Here is a 21,309-nt window from a genome sequence, read left to right as displayed (position 1 = left end):
TCCCTCTGCAGTGCAGCCGGCTGTACCCTTCTCTCTTCCACCGACTGCTTGGCATAGGAATATCCCCAACGCTTCCCCCACACTGCTCTAATTTCTGTCCCCACCACTCCAATCCCCCTGTCTGCCTCCTAATGCAGCATTGCTGGCTCCTTCTTCTGCCAGCTTCTGCGGGGCACAGGAGGATTGGGTTCAGGGTGAAGAGCAGAGGGGCTGGTAAATATGTCATATTTGCCAGCCCCTTCCTTTCCTAAGTGAATACATTGAGCAACTGGTACCAATCACTCGTGTTCTGAAGCATAGTAAACTGTGTTCACTATGCTTCCGTTTGTGAATGAACAACAGCCTCTGTACAGAGCTCTCTCTTCATTAACTCTCCAGTGCAGCTGAGGCTGCAGAGAAAGGGACCAAGGAATCTCTGTCCTCAGTCCCTTTCTCCTTCTCAAAAATGAGACTGTTTAGACCCCTGATATTTCAATAAAGCCCAACATTAGTGCTGTTAAATATGTAAAAAAAAAATCTAAAAAATCTCCGCTGTCCTCTCCCTCTGCTGCTTCTCCTCTCTCCGCTGTCATCTCCCTCTGCCGCTTCTCCTCTCTCTGCCATCTTCTTCCTCTGCCACTTCTCCTCTCTCTTCCATCTTTTCCCTCTGCCGCTTCTCCTTTCTTTGCTGTCTTCTTCCTCTGCCACTTCTGTCTCCGCTGTCCTCTCCCTCTACTGCTTCTCCTGTATCCGCTGTCTTCTCCCTCTGCCGCTTCTCCTCTCTCTGCTGTCTTCTCCCTCTGCTGCTTCTCCTCTCTTCACTGTCTTCTCCCTCTGTTCCTCCTCCGATCTGCTCCCGCTGTAATGCTAGGTCCACCGTGTACCATTACTTATATAGTCATGCAGCGTGGCCACATGGTGATGTCACCCGGAGGCCCCGTCCCCTAGTGATGTCACCACCCGGGCCAAGAACAGAGGGAGAAGACAGCCGGGCTGCATGCTCGGATAAGGGTCTGGTATTTTTGGGGAAACAGGGTATCTCAAGACAATCCTATTCTAATTGTGGGCATTTGAGGGAAACCAAGCGAGCGTTAGAACCTCTGCTTGTCTTTTTTAGGTTGGGCTTTGTGTCCAACAATAGGGATAAAACTTTTTTGGAAAAGTGAGTTTAACAAGACTCGTGGCCACTCATTAAAATTAGAAGAAAAGAAGTCGAACCTTAAACTACATAGAGGGTTCTTTACTGTAAGAGCGGCAAGGATGTGCAATTCCCTTCCACAGGCGGTGGTCTCAGCGAGGGGCATTGACCGTTTCAATAAACTATTAGATAAGCACCTGAATGACCACAAGCATGAGGGGCCTGTGTACTTCAGTGAGTGGATTTCTTCAGCATATATATATTTGTTCACTTTTTTGGCATAGATTTCAGTTAAAACAAAGTTGTTGTTTTACTGAGTTAATCTCATATCGTTATTGTGTTTTATTGTTAACCATTGTTTGCTTTGCAGGAACGCCAATCCACTGCAGCATTGATCTGTTTATTCTGACAGCAGCAGGGTGCTGCTCTCGGAATCCATGCCTGCAGCACTGCAGGAGGAGATTTCTCATTTACAGTTAAAAAAAAATGTGTACGCTCAAGCACGAGGAGCCTAGGGTGGTTAGTGGGCTGATCGCTCCTATGCTTAAGCATATAATTTTTTTCACTTTTTTTCTGCTCAAGCATTACAAGCCTGGGGTGGTCAGGTGGCAGTAGCTTCTTTGCTACAGCATATACTTTGTTCATTCATGCTGAGAAGCATGTTGAGTGCATGGAAGATTTTATTTTTTTGCCACAAATTTTTAGAAAATGACAAAGTAGGGAGATACAACATGTGAGAGACTTTTTTGGCAGTCTATCCACTAACAGCAACCCAAAATTCAATAACCACCTTTAGGGAGTAATTTCCTTATTTCACTTCTTGACTACCTATCACAGTTTCAGAGGCCCTGAAATGCCAGGACAAACACCCCCAAATTACCCCTTTTTGGAAAGAAGACACTCAAAGGTATTTACTAAGAGCCATGGTGAGTTTTTTGCAGATCTTATTTCTTGTCACAAGTTTTTAGAAAATTCAAAACCTTGTGACAAAAATGCCATCTGCAAAATACTGACCGTGCCTTTTTATGAAATTCCTTGGGGTGTCTACTTTCCAAAAAGAGGTCATTTTGGGGCATGTTGTTACTGTAAAGGAAATGTGTAAGTTCTGTATATAATTGTATTCTATTTTGTATGTATTGCACACAGCACTAATAATGTTTTCATTACACATTTGCATTCTCTCGTGTCCTGATTAGAATTAGCCTACCTATGTTACCATACAAGTACAATTATAATATTAATGTTATACCTACGTAATCCTGTGTATAAAAACCTTCAATTGCATCATAATAAAGTAGAACAGTTATTTGGAAAGGTGCAGAGCGTGTCTTTTGTGTCTGTTCCCTACTGCAGTAGTTGTTATTAATTCGGAACCACTAATCAATATGAGGATAGGAGTTGCCTATCAATTAATAATTAAAATCAGATGGCGAGCTTTGCCCAGGAGGTGATTTACAGGTGACCCTGAGAATCCAAAACGAGGAGCTTGAGATGATCTGGGAATTTCTGATAATCATTTTGTTTACATTTGAGTTATCATACTTCCTTGATTGCTAAAATATTTTCGGGACAAAGGGTACCTGTTTTACTCCCCTTAATCTTAATTGTATTGATTGGTGGTTATACGTTATGTTGTCACAGTCTACTGTCCATCGGAGTGTTCACAGGAATATGTAGTAAACATCTGCAAGATAAAGTAGTTTAAGAGCAAGAGGGTATAGGCACAAGTAGAGAAGAGAGAAGACTGGCCAGTTATTATGGCCATTCAATTAAGTAAGGGAATGAAGGGTAAGAGACCTTCAAAAAAACAAGTCTAAACTTAGAGGTGGGATAGAACCTGTGCTGAACTCTGGGCACACTGACTGGGTATTTCCACCAATAAGCTATTTCCCAAGCTCTGGAACACGAGTCCAGTGGATCTGGCTATAGTTACTCCAAGAACTAGACAGCACCTATTTAGGAGTAAACCAGAATAAGAACTGTTTATTCGAACAAGATTACAGGCTTTTATACACTTGAGAAGGAGGTCACTCACCACATTAACAACGACCCAAATATTTACCCAAAACATTAAACAATGGTTTAGCTAACAAGGTACTGCTGACTCATGGCTAATCCCATCACAGAGGATCCTTAATTCTCCACCTGGATAACTCAGATGTCTTATTGCAGGTCAGAATTGCTGGCTGCAAGCTCAGAAGGTAGAATACACATTAACATAGGTATATGTAGCACCCTCTACTTTAGGTAGGTTCTAGAAGTATGTATTTGGAAACAGCAGGTAAATTTAGGCAGGCCTAGCTGGAGGCTAGGCTTGTTTGTTTTGATCTGTGTGGGCTGAGAGTGGCCTAGAGCAGAGCTGGTGACTCACAGGCAACATCACCTCACTGTCACCTCCCTCTTTTTTCTGGAGGATTCTAGAAGGGAGGAGGAGCTGTCTGGGGTGCCTCAGGGAGACCTGACCAATCCCTAAATAGGATTGGCAGGGGACGGGTCTCATTGAAATCCCCAGGTTTGGCCCAGCTGGGGAGGAATTGTTCAGATGGAAGAATTGGAGATGGAGCACTTGGTTGTGAGGGCCTTTAAAGGTGCTCCCCAGTCTGGGGGGTGACCTTGGGCCTGGGAGTTTGGGTGCAGGACAGAGGCCTTTCCAATAAGCAACAACGATATGGACATATAAAGTGAATTTTCTTTCACAAAGAAAGAGTAATCCCGACGCTGGTCCCACAGAAATATGTAGCTCAGCCAATCCAAGATGCGGCATAGAGGACTTCTTCCCAGGGCACCATGCTAGTGTGACCAGAATCAGAGAATAAGCCAAAAGTAGATGATCTTTTGGACTGCACTTTATTATTTGCACAAGGCATTGCACTTTATGAATGGTGCAACTTAACATTAGAGTATTCATTTACCATTCTAGTATTGATATATTGGACTATTCACACTAATCTTTGGACTGCACTCTATTTGCATTTTTGGCATTATTATCAAGACTTTTATTATTACGTTTTTGGACTGTTTTGATTATTGCACTATAATTTATGTCTATTTGAATCACTTAATGTGTGAAGTTATCAGAACTTTTTTGAAGACCATGTATCACCATTTATGAATATGCTTATTCCCTGTTGAGATTTGGTTTAGACATACCTTAATTTATTCACTGTTTAGCTTTGTTGATTTTTAATTAGCACTATTTCACTTTATATACACGTAATTAAGGGAGTTGGCAACACTTTAGAAGTTTAGCCGCTGATTATTTCCATTAAGAACTTTATATTTATTTCCACATATAGCTACTCTTAGCCAACACAGATTGTTTTGTTAGTACATTAGTACTCCCCTTTTGACAAGGATATGGGCAGGAGGCACCAGCAGAGGAACTAAAGAGGGCAACAGGAGCTAGTGTTCCCGGGCAAGTCTCCTGAAGGGAACCACCAGTCACAGCCAGGAGGGCTGGTGAGTGACAGGCACAGTCGGAAGGTTTGGGGAGGCATGCCTGAGAGGACTGGGAGTGTGCAGTCTGGGATGGGTGCAGAGTCAGCTGGAAGGACTGTGGGGTAATAGCAGTGGAGTTTGGGCAGCTGCAGCCAAGAGGGCAAAAACAACACACATGACTGTTCACTGTCTCTGGAGTGATTTAGGAGTGAATGCCGGGCTGGACAGAGGTGACAGGTGTATCACATCTTTCAGCAGCCCTATACATTTGGGAGCTTGTTCCGGGACCATATGTTCACGTGACTTGCCAGCCATTGCCCCTAGCAACCATAGAAGTGAGCTGGGGAATTGCTTTGTTTCATCGGTATTGAGGAAATTGAACCATGGGAAGGACTTGTGTTCTCTGCCTGCTATACAGTACCATAATAGTAAGTGCCGTTGGACATAGCATCCAGCGGGAGATGTGACACATATTGCTACCTGCTCACCCAGCTGCCCCAACCAGTTCTGGGGTGGACACATATCTATCCTGCAATTCAGTGGCTTTTCACCATGTGCAGCCATGGATTACAAATATGTCTAGTGCATTGCTAATACTGGACATTCTTCAATGGATTACAAATATGCCCAGTGTTCTGCAAATGCTGGGCATCTTGAGCTGTTGCTCTAACCTACTGCTATAGATAATAAAGTATGCCTGAGAGTGTTTACTGTTGCCCGAGGTGATCGGGGTGAACCTGAAGGTGCCTGCGGGCGGGACTGTGCTAAAATTGCTCCTTTCAGTAGGACACTGGCTTCAAACTTTATTGTTTCTGTCGGCAATCAATGGACAAGTCAGCGGTCATCACTCTCAGTTGCTTGGACACCGTCAGTGCCGAGGGACATGCCTGGACAAGCCTCCAAACTTCAGTGTGTCTAACAAGGTGTTACAGCAGCATGCCCAAGAAGGAGCAAGTCCATCAGTTTCAAAGGTGCCAGCCCACCTGGCAGCAAGGGGGCAGTGCCACGCCCTGAAGGAGACTAAAAGTTTCCTGCTATACACCACGAGGCGGAGGAAGATGATGGAAGGTAGCCAGCTGCTACCCACCTTAACGTGGTTGCCTGACAAGCAGGAAAGGACACTGGTGGACACCGATGTCCTACTGGAGCCTCGCAGTGGGTGGATCGATGGAGCGGAGCGACTGTGCCTGCTCTGTCAATAGTGCTGGATTCTAACTGCGGTGGTCACTGTCTGGGCCCGGTGTGGCCATTGTGGGGAACCACTTACCCGACTGGGGCCCATCCAGCAGGAGCCAGAATATTATACCATGGACCTGCTATCAGTACTTTGTAGTCTGTATCCGTGAAAGTACCGGGCGGCTGAGCAACTCTCCCATGAAGTAAAAGAACATCAGAGGAGGGGAGACTGCCTTGACCTGGGACCTGGCGACTATAAGTACTGCCATGCAGGAGCCAGATCAGTCCCTGAAGAGGCGGCCAACTCTAAGCCCCTTGCCATCCCAGTCCCGAGGGAGCCAATGGCAGAGGAAGGTGCGCTTTCAGGTGAACTGGCCAGGCAAAGTGAGGGCCGCGTCATTGATTGGGGTCCCTTCAGAGTGCAGGCCGAGTTCAGATCTTGGAAGCGATTGGTGGAGTGGTCATCCCCTAGTCAGAGTTCTGAGGAGGAATGGGAAACTGGGGAATCCAAAGTCCTTGGAGGTGGAAATGGGCTAGAGCCAGTTTTGGGATCTGAAGGAGTCGCAGGAACTCTGACCAGTAGCAGACAACTATTCTTGAACAGGTCTTCCACCACCCAGACCAAAGTGCCCACTTACCGTCAGTGGGCCGTGAGAGCCCCAGATGCCTGCGTTCTTCAGGGGAGAGGGAATCCCAGAGAGTTGCCAAGATTCTCTCATTTCCAACTAAAAGTGTAAAGGAAGGTAGCTATCGAGTGGGGCCTGGGCTTCCCATCCCAGGTTATGGATGTTGTGGAGAACTCCCGGAGAGAGCGGAAGGACAACCTAGTCTGGGATTACCTACATGTCCCCAAGCCATTGCAGGTGCCAGACAGTGAGGCCTGGACCCCTTTTGAAGACATTGGAGCTGTGAGTGTGTATGAAGGGGCGGAGCTCTGAGTGTGTATGAAGAGGCGGAGCTCTGAGTGTGTATGAACAGGCGGAGGGAATACTTACCTTTGTTACAGCAGCAGTCCGGTATACGTTAATTCTGTAGGTATTTGAGTTGTTACACATAGCGCGGGTTTTATTCTATTTATATTGGTGACGTAATTGGCCAAATCTGGGGATCGGGAGCCATTTCCATCCTTTACTCTCGGCTGGGGCTCTTTGTATCCAAATTTGTTCTACATGACTAAATCTGACATCACTTTTACTGCAAAATCAAAGGGGCCAAAATGTCTCCCCCCCCCCGAGCAGTAATATATTTCTATCCCCCTTGGTGGGAGTGGAGATGACCCATCTATAAGGATATACAGTACATACACACAGCACAAGGCCGTGTTTACACTACGAGAGGTTTCTCAGTGCTGCAGTTCACCTGAGCTCCACAAGGTGGAGATCTCACGTCTACCCAGGTAGGAAGTCTCTATGGAATACAGACAGGAAGTGATGTCAGGTACAGACAGGAAGTTCTGGGTGAGAGGTGAGTCGGGAGGAAGTAGAGAGAAGACGTTGCTGGCAGTGGCAGCAGAGGAGGTAATAAGATCTTATTTTCTATTTACACCCAGTAACCACCCCGTCATGTCCGTCCTCTTCCTCCATAGTCACTGTGATGTCTTTTATCTCCAGAAGATGATGATACACACATATATAGTGTGGAGACCTAGATTAACCTCTTCAGGGGGATCAGTTGATGATGAATATATCTTGCTTCCAAATCTGGCCATACATGGTTCAGTTTTATCATTCATCCAGCGGGATGAGAAGAAAAAACAGAACCGATTCCCCCATCCACACATTGGAAGGGGATGGGGGAATCCTCCCCACTGCACTATTGTATTCTGACAATGGGGGGCGCTCCTCCACTCTCAGAATACACAGATCAGTGATGAAGCTATTGGCTGCAGCCGCTGATGGAGTGACTTTTATCCGGCAGTGACCACACATGGATGGAAATGTGACCGATCCCTGCTGAACTAGCTGAATTTCCATGTCTCTATGGTCACCATAAAGTGGATGAAAACCCACTCTCAACCTTTCTAAACTACTGCCATAGTGGTTATCTATCAGGATATAGATGCCTCCTGCATGTATCCTTACCTGTCAAATGTCTCCCCTCTGTCTGTTATGAGACCCGAAAAACTGCAGGTTCTGTGGTTGGGTCTGTTGTCCGGAGCTCGGTGGGTGGAGTTGTGATGTCAGTAGATTCCCCGCCCACCTCTACACTCCCCTTGTATTTCTTACACTGAACTTCTGCTGTGATCACTAACATCCAGTCAAAACCCAGAAAAGTCACCACATGACTTCAGCATGCCCAATCATGCTGAGGTGTGGAGCAGCCAATCCTGGGAGAGCTGGAGAAGAAAGGAGGAGGGGAGCTGAAGTACACAGAATGTCTCTCTCAGGCTAGTGCATGAGATACGTAAATCACCCGTCACTCATAGTAAGGGGGAGAAATGGACGCCTAGTTCTCTGTGTGTCAGTTTTTATCTCACTGAAAAAAGATAAGGGGACTGCTCAGAGCTGGATTAAATCTTCGTGGTGAGACTGGGCACAGATGACATGAAATCCTACACTGTACAATTGCTATTCCTCGTCCTGCCTGTTGTTTCCTTGGATTGATTTTCTGTGTAGTGACCCCGGCTTCATCTCTTGGATGCGCTCGTCTGTTGCTTGTCCTGACCTTTATCCTGATTCCTGGATCTCCTCCTCATCTCTCCTCCATATCCTCTTACACAGCTTTTCTCCACACCTGCAGTGATCCTGGGGGGTGGAAACTTGGCACCAGCACTCAGCAAAATCCATCCCCACCATTAGGACAGTCTGACTAGAGATAGCTATTGTTTTGCTCTTTTTAGATCTCCCCTAGTGCTATTATTGTGGGGGCATTTTAATGGGGTTATTTTCTTAGGTGATTCTTTATACAAGTGATATGCACTTCAAGCTCTGCCTTGTCTGAATGCCTAATCTGAAGATTTCTTCTTTGTCCCTTCACATAGTTACATAGTAGGTGAGGTCGAAAAAAAAGACACAAGTCCATCAAGTCCAACCTATGTGTGTGATTATATGTCAGTATTACATTGCATATCCCTGTATGTTTCGGTCGTTCAGGTGCTTATCTAATAGTTTCTTGAAACTATCCATGCCCCCGAACTGAGACCACCCCCTGTGGAAGGGAATTCCACATCCTTGCCGCTCTTACAGTAAAGAACCCTCGATGTAGTTTAAGGTTAAACCTCTTTTCTTTTAATTTTAATGAGTGTTCACGAGTCTTATTAAACTCCCTTCCGCAAAAAAGTTTTATCCCTATTGTGGGGTCACCAGTACGGTATTTGTTTATTGAAATCATATCCCCTCTCAAGCGTCTCTTCTCCAGAGAGAATAAGTTCAGTACTCGCAACCTTTCCTCATAACTAATATCCTCCAGAGCCTTTATTAGTTTTTTTGCCCTTCTTTGTACTCGCTCCATTTCCAGTACATCCTTCCTGAGGACTGGTGCCCAGAACTGGACAGCATACTCCAGGTGCGGCCGGACCAGAGTCTTGTAGAGTGGGAGAATTATCATTTTATCTCTGGAGTTGATCCCCTTTTTAATGCCAATATTCTGTTTGCTTTGTTAGCAACAGCTTGGCATTGCATTCCATTACTGAGTCTATCATCTACTAGGACCCCCCAAGTCCTTTTCCATCCTAGATTCCCCCAGAGGTTCTCCCCCCAGTCTATAGATTGCATTCATATTTTTGCCACCCAAATGCATTATTTTACATTTTTCTACATTGAACCTCATTTGCCATGTAGTTACCCATCCCATTAATTTGTTCAGCTCTTTTTACAAGGTTTCCACATCCTGCGGAGAAGTTATTGCCCTGCTTAGCTTAGTATCATCCGCAAATACAGAGATTGAACTGTTTACCCCATCCTCCAGGTCATTTATGAACAAATTAAACAGGATTGGTCCCAGCACAGAACCCTGGGGGACCCCACTACCCACCCCTGACCCTTCCGAGTACTCCCCATTTATCACCACCCTCTGAACTCACCCTTGTAGCCAGGTTTTAATCCATGTACTCACCCTATGGTCCATGCCAAGAGACCTTATTTTGTACAGTAAACATTTATGGGGAACTGTGTCAAAGGCTTTTGCAAAATCCAGATACACCACGTCTACGGGCTTTCCATTATCTATATGGCAGCTCACCTCCTCATAGAAGGTTAATAGATTGGTTTGACAAGAACGATTCTCCATGAATCCATGCTGATTACTGCTAATGATACCATTCTCATTACTATAATCTTGTATATAGTCCCTTATCATCCCCTCCAAGAGCTTGCATACTATTGATGTTAGGCTAACTGGTCTGTAATTCCCAGGGATGTATTTTGGGCCCTTTTTAAATATTGGTGCTACATTGGCTTTTCTCCAATCATCTGGTACCATTCCAGTCAGTAGACTGTCAGTAAAAATTAGGAACAATGGTCTGACAATTGCCTGACTGAGTTCCCTAAGTACCCTCTGGTGCAAACCATCTGGTCTCAGTGATTTATTAATGTTAAGTTTCCCAAGTCTAATTTTAATTCTGTCCTTTGTTAACCATGGAGGTGCTTCCTGTGATGTGTCATGAGGATAAACACTGCAGTTTTGGTTACTGAAGCCCCCCTGATTCCCTCATGAAGACCGAGGAGAAGAATAAATTCAATACCTTCGCCATCTCCCCATCCTTTGTAACCAGATGTCCTTCCTCATTCTTTATGGGGCCAATATGGTCTGTCCTCCCTTTTTTACTGTTTACACACTTAAAGAATTTCTTGTTTTTTTTTTTTTTCTCTCCTCCGCTATGTGTCTTTCATGTTCTATCCTAGCTGTCCTTATTGCACCCTTACATTTTTTGTTGCATTATTTATTATAAGTCTGAATGCTGATGATGATCCCTCAACCTTGTATTTCTTGAAGGCCTTCTCCTTTGCTTTTATATGCATTTTTACATTGAAGTTAAGCCATCCAGGACCTTTGTTCGCTCTTTTAAATTTATTACCCAATGGTAGCATTGGCTAATGCCCTTATTTAATATGCTACACCCACATGCTGATAAAACCTCCAGGATGCTGGGGCATGTCCCTTCATATAAATCACACTGCCACATTACCTCTCTCACACTTCTGCTTCAACTAACCTCTGGCGACATATCCCCAAACTCTGGGCCTCCATTATTTAACTGTGCCCAATGCTCCCATCACCCTATACCCTCTGACAGCCGCAATCCACAGAACTTGGTTTCCATTCTTCTTCTTCCCAAAGCCAGCCTCCCCTTCTCATGCACTCTCTGGAATTCTGCAACAAACTCATCCCCCAACACGACCTCTATCACAAATCCCTTTAACCTACTTGCCATTACTGAAACCTGGCTTCATGAATCCAACACTGCTTCTCCCACTTCCCTCTCCCATGGTGGCCTTTTCTGGACTCCCTTCCACAGACACATTGGATGGAAGGGAGGTGGAGTGGGAATCCTAGCCCCACACAGCACCTATCAAATTCTTCACCCATCTCCCTCTTTGACACGCTCTTCTTTTGAGACACACTGTTTAATCTGTTTTCTCCCAAATTCTCTAAGAATTGCTGCCATCTACTGGTGACCTGGACCAGCATCAACCTTTCTTGATGACTTCTCTGCCTGGCTACCCTACTTTCTCACTTCTGAAATCCCCACAATCATTCTCGGTGACTTCAATATCCCTGTTAATGCTACTACTACTACTACTACTACTACATTTAAACTTCTTAGTCTAAGCTCATATCTTGACCTGAAGCAATAGATATAGACTCCTACTCACTCCATTGGCAACACCCTTGACCTTGACCTCTCCCAAAATTCACAAGAAACCTACTAATGGCTAAAACCAACAGACACTATTCTACACTACCCCTCCTGGACCTATCTGGTGCCTTTGATATGGTTGACCACCCCCTCCTCCTCACAAAACCTCCACACCTTTGGTCTCCATGACTGTGCTCATCAATGGTTCTCATCCTAACTATCCCACCGCATCTTCAGTGTCACTTACAATTCTACTCCCTCTTCTCCTCTTCTTTTCTCCAACGGGGTCGCCCAAGGTTCTGTTCTTGGACCTCTTCTTTTCTTAATCTACACCTCTTCCCTGGGTCGTGGCTTTCAATACCATTTCTATGCCAATGACACCCAAATCTATCTCCCTCCCCCTCACCTCACAACATCAGTCTCCTCACGCATCACTAATTTACTAACAGACATATCAGCCTGGATGTCACACAAATCCTCAAACTCAATCTATCCAAAGCTGAGCTCATAATATTTCCTCCCTCACGTGCCTCTTCCCCTGATTTCTGTGTCATAATCAACAGCTCAACCATCTACCCATCCCCGCATGCCTAGGTAATAAAAAATTGAAGGGGGGTTGGGACTTTAAATGAAGCAATTGTATAGGAGAAATGAACAATAAATGAATAATATTTAGATATTTAATTGATGACATTCATCTACAATCATAGAGAGTATAAATTTATTTCATATATATATATACATAATGCATAAAAAGCATAAACATAAGTAGAATAATACAGTCAAAATGGCGCATGATCAATGTCAAATAAATAAATATATAAAAAAAAAGGGAGAGACCGATTTAATAAGAAAAAATGAAATGAATGAAAATAATAATGATGAGAATGAAAAATAAAAAAATAAGAAAAAGAATATAAATGCTATGGCACTGAATTGCCACAGCCACAGACCCAAGACTGGCACGTGTACCCACAAGGCATATATACGTCTATTGGCTGATATAAAAACAATATCACTGAATATTGATAATAATTAGGTAGGGATCAATCCATATGGAATACTACTGGGTCATTTAGTATAGCTCGACGCGTTTCGTGGATTGTTCCACTCATCAGGAGCAGATGTACCAGAGATTCCTGTAAAAGTATATAAAATATATCACTATTTAAAATAAAATTATACTGTAATGTTATATGCCAATAGAGGGCTCTCTGAGCAAACTCACCAACCCAGATAGCGCGTGCGGCGCATGGTGACCGGAGCAGGATGAGCCACGGAAATAGACCCCACCACGGGAGCTGGGGCGGCATAATATGTAGGTGCAGCATCTGACAAGCAGGGGATGTGTACAAAGTGAACAGCCAATTTCAATGTGACCAGACGTGATAATGGTGTGATCAGTGAAAGAGGTATGTCTAAGGAAAAAAAAAAAAAAAAAATTTTTTTTTTTTTTTTTTTTTTTTTTTTAAAAATATATTTGTGTAGAGTATGTGTGTTAGCAAAAAGAAGTGTGTGATAATTAAATTATATTGTGTTGTGAGCAATGTATAATTATAAAAGGGTGATAATCATAATGTAGGAAAAGGAAAAGAAAAAATATTAATGATGTGTGTGATTAAGTTAATAAATAATAAGTGAGGGATTATAGAATGGGACAAATAGGTAGTGGAAGTGTTTGATTAAGACAGAATGAAAAAAACCCACAAGTGAAAAAGAAGCAAGCAAACTAAATCATAAAGTGAACCATAGAAGAAAAAGACAAGTCTCCAATCAGAAGAAAAAGAGAAAAACATACCATGATGCTGCACCAAAGCACCACCGGCAAAAAAATACCAGGTGTGCAGTACCCCCAGACAGGGACCGGTCCGATGGACGGCCAGCTCTGGGTGGGGATTGACTATATATGCCGCCCGCGCCACGCAGTGAACCAATGGGGGGGCGAGGCCTCACCAGGACTGAGTAATCAGTCCGTAGCCGGCACTGAAACTCCCCCATGGAGACAACCGGATATTGCAACTGGGCGCCGGCGTGTGACGTCATCCCAGGCATCGCACACGCGGCGTACCCACCGCCACAGCTGAATAGCTTGACGGGCGTGGCGCCGATGCGAGGAGGGGTGTCCGCCCAGATCTCCCAAGCATAGGAGAAGAGGGAGGACCCACTGATCGCATCGCAGCTCCCGCGACGGGGAACAGAACCAAGGCCAAATCCCTGCGCCAAAGTAACCACACGAAGCACGTCACCAGTCAGGCGGAGAGCCTGCATAAGATATCTAAAAGGGAGCCTAACCTGTGGGGACAATGGGCCAGCATCAGGAATACTGTCTGTCAAGATTATGTATGCCATATACACGGCCAGTTTATGTTAATACAGATGTATAGAAAAATAAAAAAATTTAAAATAGAAAATAGGCGGCTTAACAAAGAATATCTAAAGAATAAGAACAAAAAAAACTAGACCCGGGGACGGCAGGGGAACACTGCCAATCCCTATTTATACAATTGCTTCCATCCCTAAATTAGGTAGGCAAAGAGAGGGGGAATTTTGGGACTTTAAATGAAGCAAAACATAATGCTTCCATCCCGATAATCGATAAAAAATTGAAGGGGGGTTGGGACTTTAAATGAAGCAATTGTATAGGAGAAATGAACAATAAATGAATAATATTTAGATATTTAATTGATGACATTCATCTACAATCATAGAGAGTATAAATTTATTTCATATATATATATACATAATGCATAAAAAGCATAAACATAAGTAGAATAATACAGTCAAAATGGCGCATGATCAATGTCAAATAAATAAATATATAAAAAAAAAGGGAGAGACCGATTTAATAAGAAAAAATGAAATGAATGAAAATAATAATGATGAGAATGAAAAATAAAAAAATAAGAAAAAGAATATAAATGCTATGGCACTGAATTGCCACAGCCACAGACCCAAGACTGGCACGTGTACCCACAAGGCATATATACGTCTATTGGCTGATATAAAAACAATATCACTGAATATTGATAATAATTAGGTAGGGATCAATCCATATGGAATACTACTGGGTCATTTAGTATAGCTCGACGCGTTTCGTGGATTGTTCCACTCATCAGGAGCAGATGTACCAGAGATTCCTGTAAAAGTATATAAAATATATCACTATTTAAAATAAAATTATACTGTAATGTTATATGCCAATAGAGGGCTCTCTGAGCAAACTCACCAACCCAGATAGCGCGTGCGGCGCATGGTGACCGGAGCAGGATGAGCCACGGAAATAGACCCCACCACGGGAGCTGGGGCGGCATAATATGTAGGTGCAGCATCTGACAAGCAGGGGATGTGTACAAAGTGAACAGCCAATTTCAATGTGACCAGACGTGATAATGGTGTGATCAGTGAAAGAGGTATGTCTAAGGAAAAAAAAAAAAAAAAAAATTTTTTTTTTTTTTTTGTCAGATGCTGCACCTACATATTATGCCGCCCCAGCTCCCGTGGTGGGGTCTATTTCCGTGGCTCATCCTGCTCCGGTCACCATGCGCCGCACGCGCTATCTGGGTTGGTGAGTTTGCTCAGAGAGCCCTCTATTGGCATATAACATTACAGTATAATTTTATTTTAAATAGTGATATATTTTATATACTTTTACAGGAATCTCTGGTACATCTGCTCCTGATGAGTGGAACAATCCACGAAACGCGTCGAGCTATACTAAATGACCCAGTAGTATTCCATATGGATTGATCCCTACCTAATTATTATCAATATTCAGTGATATTGTTTTTATATCAGCCAATAGACGTATATATGCCTTGTGGGTACACGTGCCAGTCTTGGGTCTGTGGCTGTGGCAATTCAGTGCCATAGCATTTATATTCTTTTTCTTATTTTTTTATTTTTCATTCTCATCATTATTATTTTCATTCATTTCATTTTTTCTTATTAAATCGGTCTCTCCCTTTTTTTTTATATATTTATTTATTTGACATTGATCATGCGCCATTTTGACTGTATTATTCTACTTATGTTTATGCTTTTTATGCATTATGTATATATATATATATGAAATAAATTTATACTCTCTATGATTGTAGATGAATGTCATCAATTAAATATCTAAATATTATTCATTTATTGTTCATTTCTCCTATACAATTGCTTCATTTAAAGTCCCAACCCCCCTTCAATTTTTTATCGATTATCGGGATGGAAGCATTATGTTTTGCTTCATTTAAAGTCCCAAAATTCCCCCTCTCTTTGCATGCCTAGGTAATAGGTGTAATCCTGGACTCTGAACTATCTTTTTCGGCCCACATTCAATCACTGGCCAAAGCTTGATGCCTCAACCTCCGCAACATTTCCAAGATACGTCCCTTCCTAATCAATGACCTCACAAAGCTTCTAATCCACTCCCTGGTCATCTCTCGCCTTGACTACTACTCCCTCCTCGTTGGCTTACCGCTCATCATCTGCTACTCCTCTCTCTTCCAATCTATCCATTGGCTGCCACTCACCCAACCAATTAAATTGAAAATACTAACAATAACTTACAAAGCCATCCACAACTCTGCCCCCAGCTACATCACTAACCTAGTCTCAAAATACCAACCTAATCATTCTCTTTGTTCCTCCCAAGACTTCCTGCCCTCCAGCTCCCTTGTCACCTCATCCCACAAGCCCCATACACACTATCAGTTTTTCTGCTGAGTTTTTCCATCAGGTTTACCAAAACCATGTAGTAGAAGGGCCTGCCTGATTGCATACACATTGAAACTCCTAAGGTTTGACCTCATATTATATGGTTTTGGTAAATCTGAAGGAAAAACTCAGCAGAAAAACTGATAGTGTGTATGGGGCTTTACTCACCCCAGGACTTATCCTGAGCCTCTCCCATCCTCTGGAATTCCCTACTCCAATCTGTCTATCTCCTACTCTATCCACTTTCAGACGATCTCTGAAAATGAATTTCTTCAGAGAGGCCTATCCAGCCCCCATCTAGCAAACGCTACATTTTCTCCATCAGCCCATCCCCACAGTTATTACCTTTTGTATTTCTTAACCCTCCCTCTTAGATTGTAAGCTTGAATGAACAGGGCTCTCTGATTCCTACTGTATTAAGCTGTATTGTAATTGTATTGTCTGCCCATATATTGTAAAGTGCTGTGTAAACTGTCAGATGTATATAAATCCTGTATAATAATAATAATTAGGAGGTCTGGAGAAAATTGTGTGGTATTTACACTCCGTTCCTCCGCATGCCACCTGCTCACATGAGAGGTTACTTTCACAGATTTCTGTATGGTAAAGTTCAAAGTTTAGGAGAGGTAGGTTGTACCCAGTAACAATTATTTGGTTTGCACAGGAGCCTTGTTTATCTCCCCATCCAAATGTCCCTCCATCGAGAGTCAATATGTCCCATGACATCACACTGACCTCACAGCTCCTCCCCCAATGTCCCTCCATCCAGAGTCAGCACATTCTATGACATCACACTGATTTTACAATGACCCCCAACAGTGCCTCAGAGCAAAACTATTCAAGAAATCAGAAGTTCCTGTTTATTATTGTCTATAAAGTTCCAAAACTAAATAAAACGATGACCATAAACAAAGCACAGCCAACATAGAGGCCATAGAGATAACGTAGACATTGAACAATCAATACCAATCCAGATAATTCTTCAATGTAATTTGTCTACAGGGAAACCTTCATAGATGACGGCACCAATGAGAATGGAGGAGGACCGGAGTCACATGACTGAGAAGATACTAAACCTCACCCTGGAGATCATCTACTTGCTGACTGGAGAGGTGAGGAGGATTCTGGGAGGTCACATGACATCACTCTTATCTCTATTAATAAAACACAGACCTGACCGGAGAGGTGAGGAGGATTCTGGGAGGTCACATGACATCACTCTTATCTCTATTAATAAAACACAGACCTGACTGGAGAGGTGAGGAGGATTCTGGGAGGTCACATGACATCACTCTTATTCTATTAATAAAACACAGACCTGACCGGAGAGGTGAGGAGGATTCTGGGATTCTAATATGATATTCCTTTTGGTTCCTCATTACAGAGATTTCTTCTTCTGAAGTCAGGTGATCATATGACCATCACAGTGCCTCCATGTGACTCCCTAAAACCCGAGAGACACAACATGGAGAAGATTCTAGAAGTCACCAAGAAGATGATGGAGCTGCTGACAGGAGAGGTGAGCTGTGCCGGGAATTCTGGGACATTATCCAGTAACAGACAAGGGATGTGTCTGGATGGTGACTGTATCATTGTGTGTGTCAGGTTCCTATAAGGTGTCAGGATGTCACTGTCTATTTCTCCATGGAGGAGTGGGAGTATTTAGAAGGACACAAGGATCTCTACAAGGACGTCATGATGGACAATCAGCCGCCCCTCACATCACCGGGTAAGAGAAGACTTTATTGTAAAGGAGAGAGCAGTACGGAGGCTCCACCTAGATCCCCCATCATCTGATAAACACATAGAAACAATGTATTCAGTCAGTGTGTGTGTTTCCTACAGATGGATCCAGTAATGGGAACCCACCAGAGAGATGTCCCCGTCCTCTGTATTCCCGGGATTCCACACAGGAAGGTCACACCATCCCTCACCATCATCAGGTAGATGAGGAACAATCATTGATAGTATCATTAGGATCTGTACATTATCTGCATTGTTACAAATGATTACATTTTTATTATAAATTCAGAGTGGAAACCTGAGAGATTCTAAAATTGAAGTTAAAGAAGAGATAAAAGAGGAGGATGATGAGGATGGGGTGACTGAGGAGTCAAAATATCTAAAAGAACACAAAGATCTGTACCAGGACACCATGGTGGAATCATCCAACTACAGAAACCCACCAGAGAGATGTCCCCGTCCTCTGTATTCCCGGGATTTCACACAGGAAGATCACACCATCCCTCACTGTTATAAGGTTGGTGGGATGGAGCATCTAGAACATGGACTTATAATGATGATGTGTGGATTTTTTTTATGTATGCTTATAGTTTACAGATGGTATTTTCTTGATTTAGAGTGGAGATCCAATCGATATAGAATTTGAGGTGAAATCAGAAGAAGAAGAGATCTATATGAGGGATGATCAGCAGTCTATGGAGGAGGATGGAATAACGAGGACATTTATAGAGGAGGACACTCCTACAGAGATCAGCACAGGTGGGTCATTAACACTAAATACATTCCTCCACCCATACTGCTCACTGATTGGTCCAGAGTAGGGCGGGGACTGGGTGACATCAGCCTGTAATCCCCTGGTCACTTTCCTGAGCTGTGTTCCCCGTCCTGTATTCCTGTATTTCTCTTTGATAATCTTCCTTCTCTGTGTTGCAGACACAATTTATGTATCTGGACTAAATTTATGGAGATTTATGGGGTTCAGCTGGCAGCAAAATGTTGATTTTTCACCATAAGCGGTACTAGACCTAGGCACCATTTGCAATCTTGGATGGCTAATAAAAGGTTCCATACACCAAAAAATACACATATATCATACAAACTTGTAATAAAGTGCTCAGTGTGTTTTATTATGCAAAAAGTGCCCATTCAAAATATTTGTATTTGTAAGTTAGACTTACCGGTAACTTGTTTTCCAATAGTCTTTCAGGACAGCGCCCGAGAGATCATGGCTCCTCCTACAACAGGAAACGCCTCATATTCCAAAGCTTTAATGGGAGGACTCCACCCAGCTTGCCTTCAGTTGTTTGAAGAGGCCTCCAGCCCCGGCTGAAACATATAAGCAACAGTTATGTCATAGTATACAGCAAAAACAAAGGGCAGGATATTGCTGTCCTGAAAGACTATTGGAAAACAAGTTTCCGGTAAGTCTAACTTGAATTTTCCCAAAACGTCTTTCAGGACAGCAGCCGAGAAGATAATCGAGACTTACCCCATTTTGGTGGGACAACAGCCTGTAAGACTTTCCTTCTGAAAGGCTGATCCCCAGCCGCCAGGTCTAACCTATAATGACAGGCAAAGGTCATCAGACTCGTCCACGTAGCTGCTTTTCAGATCTGTTCGGGAGTGGCACCGGCTTTCTCTGCCCAACTTGCTGCCGAAGCTCTTGTAGAATGAGCTTGAATACTAACTGGACTTTTCCGGGGGGCGAAAAAAATGCCTGCTTGCCTGCGCCTTCATTTTCTTGACCGGAAACTATTTATTTTTATCGGCTGTGCAGTCAAGAATGGATTCTAGTTCCGCTCCAAATGGCAAATCTCCTGCAAAGGGAATGCCACGCAACCTCTTGCTGCGTCGCCGGGCCAAGTTTATAGTTATAAGGCTAAAACTGAGCTTGTTATATTTCCTCCTTCACGATTCCCCCCCCCCCCCATGACTTCACCATTAATAACAGCACAACCATTGGTCCCTCCACACATGCCAGGGTCCTGGGTGTAATCCTTGACTCTGACGTCTCCTTCAGCCCACATATCCAATCACTGGCTAAATCCTGCCGCCTTCACCTCTGCAACATCTCCAGAATTCAACCCTTCCTGACTAATGACACCACAAAGCAACTTGTTCACTCCTTGATTATTTCCCGCCTTGACTACTGCAACTCTCTCCTTAATGGCCTACCCTTATGCAGGCTCCTCCCCCTTCAGTCTATTATGAATGCTGCTGCTAGACTAATACACCTCACTAATCGTTCCGTGACTGCTGCCCCTCTCTGCCAATCCCTTCACTGGCTTCCCCTACACCACCGTGTAAAATTCAAAATGCTAACCATAACATACAAAGCCATCCACAACATCGCCCCCATCTACATCACCAACCTCATCTGCAGATATCGTCCAAATCGTCCTCTCCGCCCCTCCCAGGACCTCCTGCTTTCTAGCTCCCTTGTTACCTCCTCCCATGCTCGCCTTCAAGACTTCTTCAGAGCCTCTCCCATCCTCTGGAACTCCCTGCCCCAGTCTGTCCGATCAGCCCCTAACCTGTCCACCTTTAGGAGTTCCCTGAAAACTAATTTATTCAGGGAAGCCTATCCCACACCCACCTAACTGTCCCCGAGCCACCCCCATCAAATAATTCTCTGCAGCTATTACCTTTTGTACCACCACCCCCTCCCTTTAGAATGTAAGCTCTACGAGCAGGGCCCCCCTGTACCTTTTGTATTGTACTGTAATTGTAACCCCCTGAATCAGAGAATCCCCCTGAGATCCTGGGGTCCGCTGCGAGGCCCTAGCTACCCCTGAGGGCCCAGGCTCTTCTCTCAGGTTTGACCTGAAAGCTTGAAAAGTGGCGCAGAGCTCATTCTTAATGGTTGTAACAAGATCGTCACAAATGAATGGAGACTCCTCCTTGACTATATCCGTGATACAATCTGCACAAAGGATCTTGGTCCAGGAGTCACTTAACTTTTCTTTGCAAACAGGACACCTTCTCTTTACTGGTTGAACAGCGCTTTTAGCCTGAAAAAAACCCAGAAGAAAATAGAACCATGCTGAAGTACTGCTGCACAGCAAGCACACATCCTAAAAAACACCCAGGTTCACTAGGAAAGGACATCTTATTTCCTTGTGCTCAAGCAAGCCCCACCACCGCAACCTATCCAAGTGCTAACCATCTAGTGACTGTGCTACCAACAGGGAGAGCTCTTTCTAAGGGTAGGGGGAGGCCTTGCTGGTGCCTTGGCTTTCCCTCTTATCCGCTGCATCCTCCATTGCAGAGGATTGACGCCGCACACCTGACTCGGAAGTGCCGTCCCTTCCTGTGCACTGCACAGGATGTGACTGAG

General features: G+C 43.8%; 1 protein-coding gene across 1 annotated transcript; it reads left to right on the top strand.

Annotated features, from left to right (window-relative positions):
* Positions 1 to 7,175: 7,175 nt before the first annotated feature.
* Positions 7,176 to 19,359, top strand: LOC143989804 (uncharacterized). Its single transcript, XM_077490074.1, has 7 exons — positions 7,176 to 7,248; positions 17,232 to 17,341; positions 17,614 to 17,748; positions 17,835 to 17,958; positions 18,075 to 18,172; positions 18,262 to 18,489; positions 18,590 to 19,359. The coding sequence occupies exons 2-7, from the start codon at positions 17,246 to 17,248 to the stop codon at positions 18,791 to 18,793; spliced, it is 885 nt and encodes a 294-aa protein (XP_077346200.1). The 5' UTR covers positions 7,176 to 7,248; positions 17,232 to 17,245; the 3' UTR covers positions 18,794 to 19,359.
* The last annotated feature ends 1,950 nt before the right edge of the window (positions 19,360 to 21,309 follow it).

Source organism: Lithobates pipiens, unplaced genomic scaffold (assembly GCF_037356315.1).
Source record: "Lithobates pipiens isolate NorthernLeopardFrog02 unplaced genomic scaffold, aLitPip1_a1.2 Scaffold_18, whole genome shotgun sequence".
NCBI classification, from domain to species: domain Eukaryota; kingdom Metazoa; phylum Chordata; class Amphibia; order Anura; family Ranidae; genus Lithobates; species Lithobates pipiens.
This window is presented reverse-complemented; position numbering and strand designations above follow the sequence as displayed.